We start from the raw sequence: 10,113 nt of genomic DNA, 5'->3' as shown, positions 1-10,113 counted from the left end.
CTCAAATGGATGGCCCATAATGTGTTCCCCAAAACATGTGTGGTGCTTGCGCTGTCACCATTGACCAAATCCTGTCCACTCCATGTAGGCAGGAAACAAGGAGGAAAACAGGAGCTGCCGTGCTGGGAGATAAATAAAAGGAATAGCTCAAAAGGAGAGCCTTTTGGTTCCACCCTCCCCTCCCTCCTTGTGTTGTAAAATTGTAATTGCATTGCGAGCAGGCGTCGCCGCGGGCGGGGCGCGGCGGGTGAAGCGGCCCAGATCAATGGTAGATCAGGCAAGGCCGGGCGAAATCGCGAGGGCGGCACGAGGGGGGAACGGGATCTTTGCCTTGGTGAAGGTAATAACAATAATAATCCATCGTTCGTTTTTATACGCGTGGTGTTGGTTCGTGTGCTTGCAATCTTGGAAAATCCAATGGTTTAATATCTCTATTTGCTGACATTGCTACACGTTGCCCATTTGGCGTCGCTGGTTGCCATGGCGGTCTTATTTACCTTGCATGCCGAACCGTGGCGAATTATTTGTTTGTTTGTTACAAGACCTATCGTAGTTTAAGAAGAAAAGCACATGAACGAAGAGAGCATCATTTTGATGAGCCCGCGAGTGAACATTAACGCGATTTAAAATAGAAAGCAAATTCCAAAAATTTCAAAAAAAATCATGGTGAAAGATGTTTGAGTGCGTGATGCCGGTGCCAAATTCGGAGATGTTTGAATATTCGAGGAGCTCATGACAAAAGAAAAGACACAAATTCATGCCCGAGAGAAACATTTGAAAAACAACACTGTTCACGCCTGGATTTTGTCTTTTTTGCCGCGCGCTACTCGAATGCCTGAACATCACCAAATTTTGCACGAACATCACGCACATACACATCTTTCTTGCTTACAAAAAGAAATCGGAATTTTTTTTAATTTTTGTTCGGTTTTAAATCTTGTTAGATTTTCGATGAAGGAATCCAAGCTAGATCCTTGAATCGTCAAAAAAAAAAGGGGAGATTGTTTTTTCAGAAACCAATGCCAAGAAACCTCTCATCTTCTTTCTCAGCCCGCTGGTTCCAGTTCCACAGATTGACCAAAAAAGTCCGCCGGGGAGGGAGGATGAGGATTGAGGAGGATCCATGGACATTTTCGTCGGTGCAATTAACGGACGGCCCCATGTGACGGTGGACAGACGCGGGGAGGCGGCCTTTTCACACCACCCCCATTTTATTCCTCTGTGTCGGCGTGGGTGGTGTTTGGCATCACACCACTTCACTCCCCACTCCCTGCTCAGAGTGCTCACCTGCCCGCCCCGCTCGCCGGGCCGTCGTTGAAGAGCTCGCTCGCGTGAATAAATAGAGCTTGGGCTCACCGGAGACGGAGGCCAGCTCCTCCTCCTCCTCCTCCTCCTCCTTCTTCCGTCACCGGAGCTTGGGCGCGCTGAGCTCCTACCCAGGAGGAGAGGAGAGGAGAGGACGGTGGCTTCTTCCCGACGGACAGGTCTGCCGGCTTGCTCTACTGTTTGCTTGTTTCTTTCTTGTTAGGGTGGGCGGTGGATCCGATGGTCCGGCGGGCGGTGGCTCTGCCTCGCCATTTTTGCTCTGTTTTCTTCTCTTGTAATAAGCGCTCTACGGCTCTAGGATTCACGTGCGGTGCTTGGAGCGGCTCTCCTCCCCTCCCCTTCCCCGTCCGTTGCGGAGAGCCAGATCTGCTCCGTTGGTTGCGATTTCTCCTTCTTGGTCTGCGCTCCCCGATCCGATTCCCCGCACCCCAAATCTTGGTAGGTCCGCGCTCATGTTCATGATTGATCCCTAGCCGCTTTGTCCTGTTCGTCGGCGGCGGAGGCCGGGGCAGCCGCAACGGAGCTGGATGTGGCTGCGGGGGGCGGGCCTACGTGCATCTGCGCGCGAGAGAGGGAGAGGGAGAGGGAGAGGCGCGCCGGACAGATCGGCTCCTTCATATGCAGCCTTGTCCAATGCGTGAGGCAATTCATGGATTGAGACCGAGATTCAGATACTTCTTGCTGCTCGTGCTCTGTTTTCGTGCGCTCAGAGCCGCCGCCATTGCATACATGTTTCATTGTCATCCCTAAATTACACGCAATGTTTAATTAAGATAAGACTTATCATATCAACTATTTCTGTCAATGTATATTTTTGGGTGATATAATTTCCTGCCCCTCTATTTCCAGTGTTTCTATTGTGTAGTTGTTCTGTCAGGAAAATAGGATTTTGTCTCTGATGTTCCGAGTTTCCTCTTTTCCTGAAATTTTGCTTCACCGTTCATTGTAACTTCAATAGTACTTCTGCGGCTGTTGCTGATCGTCTTTCAAGTTTATTTTTGTACTAGTATTTGAGCTCTTTCCATCATTTACTGTTATGTGGAACTCTTTTTACAGTCCAAATGACCATGATTTACCGTGTCCAGTAGTTGGGTTTTAAGTTTGCTTACAGCTCTAGTACACTTACTGAGGACTTGTATTCTTGCTTTTTAGTCAGTGTAAATTTGGTATTCTTTGAGTTTTGTTAATCCTATGATCTGTCGCTCTGTCAGCCTTTGTAATTTGCGCCTATGTTCTGTTACATTACAGTGCCTGATGAGGTTAACTGTAACTCCCTTTCTTTAGAAATGTAATTACTGTAGTAACACATGCATTTTCATTGTCTATGTTGAGTAATTTCATACTCTTATTCCTTTTATAATTTCTTTCCTCTATGTATATGTATAGCACACAGATGTAAATGACTGTTGTGTGCTTTTTTGTTTTTTATTGTAATTGTTTCAGCGCAGACGACCATGATTAATTGTTTAATAGCTGTTTGCTTTATCTCTAATAGTCAGTGTGTGTTTTCTTCGGAAGTAACTGGTCAAATGTTCAGTGTGTATGTCTGAACTTGAATATTGCAATGCATTTGAACTACAGTAGTTAGTACTTTTAGTTTTTGCTTTGTAATTCACTGCAAATCTGAAGTTGACTGCTGCTCTATCTAGTTTTTCTGTTAGTGTTCCCTTCTACATTACCATTTTTAAGTTACACTATTCAGAGCTTGTAGTTTACCTTAAGCTTCAGACTTGTGTTTGCCCTGTGACAAACATGTGTTTCTTTTTCAGTTTTACTGTTCTTTCAGTTCAAATGTATGCACAGTTCCAGTCGGGCTCTTTTTACGGGGTTCATTGTCATCTCTTATACTTTCCAGTAGTTCTATTGTTGCTTTGTAGTTCAATGTAAATTCTTCACTGGTGTGTTGATATGTGTTAGTCTTCCTTTGGGTTGTTTCTAGTTCAGAAACCACTGTACTAACACTCACTCGTTCTCCAAATTTGCAGGAGCCATGGCTAAAGATTACCCAGCATCTCCTAAAGCCCAGCATCTGCAAGAATCCAAGAAGCAGCGTCTCACCTACGTACTTGTGGTGAGCGCTCTCTGCGTTGCCTTCTACGTGCTCGGGGCATGGCAGAACAGCACCATGCCGAATCCTGTGGCTGATTCGGCAATCAGCCGAGTTGACTGTGATACCATGGCGCAGAGAGACGGCTCGGTGCCGTCTTTTGCGCCTGCATCTGAGAATGTGCTCGATTTTGATGCGCACCACCAGCTGAACCTCAGTGACACAGAGTCTGCGGTGCAGCAGTTCCCTGCCTGCCCGCTCAATCAGAGTGAGTACACGCCATGCGAGGACCGGAAACGTGGCCGTCTGTTTGACCGGGACATGCTGATATACCGTGAGAGGCACTGCCCGGGCAAGGACGAGCAGATCCGATGCCTCATTCCAGCGCCACCAAAGTACAAGAACCCCTTCAGGTGGCCGGAGAGCAGGGACGTCGCTTGGTTTGACAACATCCCTCACAAGGAGCTCAGCATTGAGAAGGCCGTGCAGAACTGGATCCGAGTGGAGGGGAACAAGTTCCGGTTCCCCGGTGGTGGCACTATGTTTCCCCATGGCGCTGACGCGTACATTGATGAAATCAGTAAGCTCATCTCGTTGTCGGATGGGAGGATCAGGACGGCGATCGACACGGGCTGCGGGGTATGACAAGGATCTTGTTGGAGAAAATCTTCTGACTTCAGGTTTATGTATGTTGTTACGATGCTGATGCTTTTGTATTATTGATGAAGGTTGCTAGCTTTGGGGCTTACTTGCTGAAGAGGAACATCATTACCGTGTCGTTTGCGCCGAGGGACACACACGAAGCTCAGGTGCAATTTGCACTGGAACGTGGTGTGCCTGCCATCCTCGGGGTGATGGGATCAATACGGTTGCCTTATCCATCTAGGGCATTTGATCTGGCTCATTGTTCACGTTGTCTGATTCCTTGGGGAGGACATGGTGAGCACTTCATACATCTGAAATTTTCTCTAATATGTAGATCCTTAGCTTTTTCAAGCTGTTCTTGAGTAAGAGTGAACTGCCTGATTGACTGATGTTGTAAATAAATAAATCTTCAGATGGACTGTACCTTGCCGAGATCGATAGAATTCTAAGGCCAGGGGGCTACTGGATTCACTCGGGCCCTCCGATCAACTGGAAGACGCACCACAATGGGTGGAAGAGGGCCGAGGAAGACCTCAAGCGGGAGCAAGACAAGATTGAGGATGTTGCGAGGAGCCTTTGCTGGAATAAGGTGGCCGAGAAGGAGGATCTCTCCATCTGGCAGAAGCCCAAGAACCACCTTGAGTGTGCCGACATAAAAAAGAAGCATAAGATACCCCATATCTGCAAGAGTGACAACCCTGATGCTGCCTGGTATTAAATTGCTTCTCGAATTGTTATCATACTGTTGGTAGTTATCTGTCTGTCTTGCTCTGAATTTTTTTTTTATCATACTGTTTTGTATAGGTACAAGAAGATGGAATCCTGTCTTACTCCATTGCCTGAAGTAAGCAACCAGGGATCAATCGCCGGCGGAGAGGTTGCGAGATGGCCAAAGAGGGCATTCACGGTGCCCCCAAGGGTTAAGAGGGGCACGATTCCGGGGATAGATGAAAAGAAGTTTGAGGATGACATGAAGCTGTGGGAGAAGAGGTTGACGTACTACAAACGCACCACGCCCATAGCACAGGGGCGGTACAGGAATGTGATGGACATGAATGCGAACTTGGGCGGTTTTGCCGCTTCCCTGGTTAAGTACCCTGTGTGGGTGATGAACGTCGTTCCAGTTAATTCGGATAAAGACACCCTTGGAGCAATTTACGAGCGAGGGTTCATCGGCACTTACCAGGACTGGTGTGAAGCCTTCTCGACGTATCCGAGGACCTACGACCTTTTGCACGCCGACAATTTGTTCAGCATCTACCAGGACAGGTAAGGAAACATGCATGTTTCAGTATCTATTTTAGTTGGTGATCCTTAATCAGTTCTACTTACGTTTACTCTATTGTTCCATCACGGTGTGTTTTAGTTGGTGATCCTAGATCGGTCTAACTTACGCCATACGATTGCATCAGCTTATCAAATTGTGTTTTAGTTCTGCTGTGTAGTTTGTTACTGATTCTGATAAGATATTTTAGTGGTTGCTCCGCATCATTTTCCAACCCGTAATAGAGGGGAACCAAAAATAGTTATTGCCACAGAGATAATCAGAACCATGTTCACCCCATATTAAGTGGTAGACTTGAAAAGGAAATGATAAGACTTCTATGCAGATCGGTTCGGTTGAGTATTATCACTTAAAATTCGACTGATGCTTACTCCTGCTGACACTTGTCATTGTTAGACCATTACTTTACTCATGGCTATGGTGTCACAGTATAGTTTGCTGTTTATACTGTCTGTAAGTATGTAACATAAGATCATGGTTTAAACGCAAGAACTTGTATGCAGACCTGGGAGCATGTTGTGATAATATTCAACTGATGCTCACTCCTGCTGACACATTTGATCCTGCTGAACTCTGCAGGTGCGACATAACGGACATCCTCCTGGAGATGGACAGGATACTGAGGCCCGAGGGCACGGCGATCATCCGCGACACGGTCGACGTGCTCACCAAGGTCCAGGCCATAGCCCAGCGGATGCGGTGGGACAGCCGCATCCTGGACCACGAGGACGGGCCCTTCAACCAGGAGAAGGTCCTCGTGGCGGTCAAGACGTACTGGACGGCCGACCCATCGGAGCACAGCTGAGCTGCAGCTCTCTGAGCTCCGAAATGGCTTGTCCGGTAACTAGGTGTGACGTGATGATGGCGTCGGTTTTCGCCATCTCGGTGTGTGTGTGTGTGTGTGTGTAGTAAGCAGTGTGTGACCACGTGCGCAGTCGCTTGTTCCTCTCGCCTTTTTTGTCTAATTCTTTGTAGTTCGGGTCGAAATGGAAACCAAAAAAATACGTCGAGCAGATCATAGGTTCTTTTTAGCTTGTACGACCACAGATTGTTACTATGTAGTACTAAGATTGACTTACTGGAAAAATAGGCCTTTTACTGAGCGTGCTTGTGTAGTGATATAGTGGCAAAGTTCTGCGTCTTTCGAGTTCATAGATTGTGTAGTGATATAGAGCGTGCTTGTTTCATCTTCAGTACACTCAGGTTTAATTTTTTTTCCCCCTTCTTTTTTGACACGGGGTGCGGTATTTCGAGAAACCAGGCATGGTCTTTTCCTTTTTGATCTGAACTAATCATGGTTTGGTCTTGTTTTGAATTCTCAAATCTGGAGTCACAGAAGAGGGCGATTGAGCATAACTTGGCCCATAAACAGGTGTTCAATAGTACTCTCGAAAAACAGGTGTACATACATCCACATTCGGTTCAATACTTGACGAAACGAAAAGCGAAAAGCAATGATAGGAAGAGAGAAAGGGGGGAGCGAGTTGGGGCGAAAATCGTCGCCTGGAGCTCGCCGTGGAAGCGCTAGCTACAGGGCGAAAATTTGCTACCACCTACTTGACATTCTACGCCCCCTGTTTGCAAATGTAAGACAACCTGTTGGTTCAAATTAAATTGCGAAAACGTCTTATATTTTGGAACGGTGGTGGGAAAGAGCAAGGCCAAGTTCAGCAAGCAACACAAAATCACATGCCCAACAATAACCCAGAAAACTTTGGCCATGTTAGAACCAAACAAGTGTTTAGCTGTTTTCTCAGATTATCTCTAGTAAGAATCGAATTACGACACAACTGCCACATGAAAATCTTTCCATATCTTGTTAGCCCCAGCTATGTCTGTTTCCAACCAGCTATTTTACAGATTTCATAGCAAAATCAAGCTTCTTATCAAAGGCTCAGGTGAGGAGTTCAAATTAACATTCTGAGCATCAACAACTATGCCGTCCCATTGATCAAGTAAACCACCTACCAGTCTACGCCGAAAATGAATTCGGAAATTCCCAGAGCAATGGCGCAATCTTGCCCGTAATCTCACTAGGTTACCAAGGAGTGATTAAGTATACATGTGTTGCAGATTTTAAATACAAATATTTAACAAATTAGAACAAACGATGCTTCACACAGCCTGAAAAATGCAATACGGAATTTTACCATGTTCCGCTATATGCAATAGGCAAAGGAATCTGACACGCACCGCCATACACAGCTTGCCCACTGGCCTTTTTTCTTCCAAAGCAACTTAGTTACGCTGAAATGGCTTGAACTTGAATAATCACTCATCCATAACACTCACCGATAACACAATTCCTTTCACTTAAAACGGCCTTAACAATAAGCAAATGTTACAATGCACAACTGATCACGCTTTGGTCCAGGAGAATGACAAGTTTAATACAATCTCAACGTCAAGACGATAGCTCATCAGCCATGCCCGGAACTTGTAGTTTCATCAGGTTAGTTCACTTTACAAGCATCACAGAACATAAGTTACGACATGAGACACAGCAATCGAATCATGCCATAGATTCGCTGAACGGGGCTTCTGGGGGGCAAGGACCAAAATTGTGAAGTATCAAATGTGCACCAACAAATGCAGGGCCTGGTTGCATCATATGAACTGTCGCTTATACTCTGACTTGGATGGTTGTGGAAAAATGGCAAAAGGTAAATTAACATGCAGAAAAGGGATGATCGGGAATTTTGAAAAAATAGTAGGTAACAAGAATTCAATTTACCCGTGTCCTACTCTTTTGAATCAATTGCACCAATCCTTGACGGTGGCCAAATCTGAGAACAAAAAACCCTGTCAATACTGACCAGCAAGAAAAAACTGAGTGACAAGACTCCAAGGAGGATGGCCCCCAATACTCATGGAGATGCTGTCGCATTTCACATTTGGTTAATGCATTCCAACTACCAGCTGATGCAAAATGAATTTTATCGCTTACGAGATTCAAATGAATTTACACATATAATTTGATAACGAGTGTGTGAAAACGATTATCAGCAAGACAATGCAGTAGCTAAATAACATTATTAACTGATAAAACAGAATTTCTCAGTTAAAACCAACACTCATTTAATCTCTGATTTTATCCTGGTAATTTTGACTGTACAACTGTCCAGCTTAGAAAAAGGCCTAATAGACAGAGGATGGCCTGGTGTCTAAAAAATCTAAGCAGACTTCAGTATTCCTGGTAAACTTTACAGTATCAAAGAACGGTTGTGATATTATTAAGGGCAATACTGTCCCCCGCGCGTAACTAGAATGAGAATTTCTTTAGTGCCACTAAATCAACCAAAAGCAGAGCACTCAATCACCCAACTGTGCATTATGTTGGGCCTAGAGCAACAGTAGGTATTTCATAATATTGAGTCAGCACATGTCTGCTGTACATGATAATCATTAGTCAAATTTGGTGAATATTGCAGACCATAGTAATTAAACCTCGAAGTATACAAAGACACTGAAGCACCTGAAACTCTGTTTTGGCCAATAAAATATTATGTTACCATTAATTTCCCTAATATTCACAGCATATAATGAAGATATAACATGACAGCTGCAGTTTAAAATCGGTTACTCAAAAAATTGAAGTTCAAAACCATCACTAGTTACATATTTAGACAGACGCCAAATCGAGTTAAACTGTAGATATAAATCTTACAACAGGGTACAGAAGCACACCAAAGCTTCATCAGGTTTTTTTACTAAGCTAACGAGGAAGCAAAACAGAGAAGTCGGTTACTCGACATACCCGATAGGACATCTTCCCTTTTACGAGACCGTAAGGCACCGGTCCGAACTGCCTCGAGTCATTAGATGAATAGATATTGTCACCCTGCACCCAAATATGACCTTGTGGTACCTAAAATTACACAATTCATCAGGCATCCAAAAATACCATCAGCAACTCGGTGGCACCGTTTCTGATACTGATCAGATACCAGAGTTGCCATAAATCTAGGAAATCTGAAATCAAGAGTCTGTCATATCTAGAGGACATAAGCCTGGAAATCTGAAATCCAATTCAATCCGGTACTCTCAACTCACCACGACGGTCTTGGTGGCATCGCTGTTGCCGGCGTCGACGGGGTAGGTGACCTCGTCGCCCTCCATCCCGAGCACGCGCTTGGCGACGATCTTGCGCGGGTCCTCCGGCGAGAGGAGGAGCACGACGTCCCCCGGCCCCACCCACCCGCGCCGCGGGCTCACCTTGTCGGTCAGCAGCACGTCCCCCGCCATGTTGAGCGCCGGCAGCATGCTGGGGCCCCGCGGCTGCAACGCCAAGGGTGAGAGCACGTCAGAGAGAGAGGGAGGAGGAGGGGGAGGGAGAGGGCGCGTACGAAGGCGACGCCGAGGACGTGCTCGCTGACGACGTGGACGGCGCAGAGGCCCTGCGCCGTTAGCAGGCCGACGGAGAAGGCCTCCCCGGCGATCTGGCGCCACGGGATGCCGGCGAGGCGCCGCACGAAGCGGGACATGGCGGCGGCGGCGGCGGGAGGGAGGGGGGCTCGGATTGGGATTATTTTTTTTCCTTTTGTTTTGTTTTCTTATTAGGGTATAATCTTCGGATCCCTGGCGTGGGCCGCAAGCTCAGATGGGCCGATGAGACAGAGAACGATATGGACAAGTTGTGCCTCTCCAGGATGGTCTCGAAAAACAAAACGTTCGAGCTCTCTAGGAGAAACAAAAAAGTTCACAACAACTAAATACTATATCTTGTTATTATATACAGATTATAATCCACCAAATATCTTGTTATTTACAGATTATTATAGTGTGCAAAGGAATTGTTTACGGTCTAATA

The 10,113-nt window shown here is 46.0% G+C and overlaps 2 protein-coding genes across 5 annotated transcripts; one reads left to right on the top strand and one right to left on the bottom strand.

Annotated features, from left to right (window-relative positions):
• Positions 1-318: 318 nt before the first annotated feature.
• On the top strand, positions 319-6,406 carry LOC119319312 (probable methyltransferase PMT17). 2 transcript variants are annotated; one of them, XM_037593800.1, is made up of 6 exons: positions 319-340; positions 3,312-4,012; positions 4,102-4,312; positions 4,432-4,729; positions 4,823-5,287; positions 5,883-6,406. In XM_037593800.1, the coding sequence occupies exons 2-6, from the start codon at positions 3,317-3,319 to the stop codon at positions 6,106-6,108; spliced, it is 1,896 nt and encodes a 631-aa protein (XP_037449697.1). In that variant the 5' UTR covers positions 319-340; positions 3,312-3,316; the 3' UTR covers positions 6,109-6,406. The 2 variants fall into 2 exon arrangements, with proteins under 2 accessions (XP_037449697.1, XP_037449695.1); XM_037593798.1 differs by lacking the exon at positions 319-340 and adding an exon at positions 1,159-1,484.
• A 1,160-nt stretch (positions 6,407-7,566) lies between these two features.
• On the bottom strand, positions 7,567-9,830 carry LOC119319311 (mitochondrial inner membrane protease subunit 1-like). 3 transcript variants are annotated; one of them, XM_037593796.1, is made up of 5 exons: positions 9,650-9,830; positions 9,357-9,581; positions 9,061-9,171; positions 8,038-8,089; positions 7,567-7,937 (listed from the first exon to the last, which is right to left on the bottom strand). In XM_037593796.1, the coding sequence occupies exons 1-4, from the start codon at positions 9,785-9,787 to the stop codon at positions 8,045-8,047; spliced, it is 519 nt and encodes a 172-aa protein (XP_037449693.1). In that variant the 5' UTR covers positions 9,788-9,830; the 3' UTR covers positions 7,567-7,937; positions 8,038-8,044. The 3 variants fall into 3 exon arrangements, with proteins under 3 accessions (XP_037449693.1, XP_037449692.1, XP_037449694.1); XM_037593795.1 differs by having other exon boundaries at positions 7,567-7,933; XM_037593797.1 differs by having other exon boundaries at positions 7,567-7,901.
• Positions 9,831-10,113: the final 283 nt, after the last annotated feature.

The sequence above is a fragment of the Triticum dicoccoides genome, chromosome 6A (genome assembly GCF_002162155.2).
Source record: "Triticum dicoccoides isolate Atlit2015 ecotype Zavitan chromosome 6A, WEW_v2.0, whole genome shotgun sequence".
NCBI lineage: Eukaryota > Viridiplantae > Streptophyta > Magnoliopsida > Poales > Poaceae > Triticum > Triticum dicoccoides.
The sequence above is the reverse complement of the archived record's forward strand: the minus strand, read 5'-3'. Positions and strand labels throughout refer to the sequence as shown.

Excerpts from the sequence above, each read along its gene's own strand:
- LOC119319312 (XM_037593800.1), top strand. The coding sequence starts at position 3,317 with ATGGCTAAAGATTACCCAGCATCTCCTAAAGCCCAGCATCTGCAAGAA. Across the intron at positions 4,313-4,431 it reads GATTCCTTGGGGAGGACATG|ATGGACTGTACCTTGCCGAG; the intron begins GTGAGCACTTCA and ends ATAAATCTTCAG. Across the intron at positions 5,288-5,882 it reads TTCAGCATCTACCAGGACAG|GTGCGACATAACGGACATCC; the intron begins GTAAGGAAACAT and ends TGAACTCTGCAG.
- LOC119319311 (XM_037593796.1), bottom strand. The coding sequence starts at position 9,787 with ATGTCCCGCTTCGTGCGGCGCCTCGCCGGCATCCCGTGGCGCCAGATC. Across the intron at positions 9,582-9,649 it reads ACGTCCTCGGCGTCGCCTTC|CCGCGGGGCCCCAGCATGCT; the intron begins GTACGCGCCCTC and ends TTGGCGTTGCAG. Across the intron at positions 9,172-9,356 it reads ATGCCACCAAGACCGTCGTG|GTACCACAAGGTCATATTTG; the intron begins GTGAGTTGAGAG and ends GTGTAATTTTAG.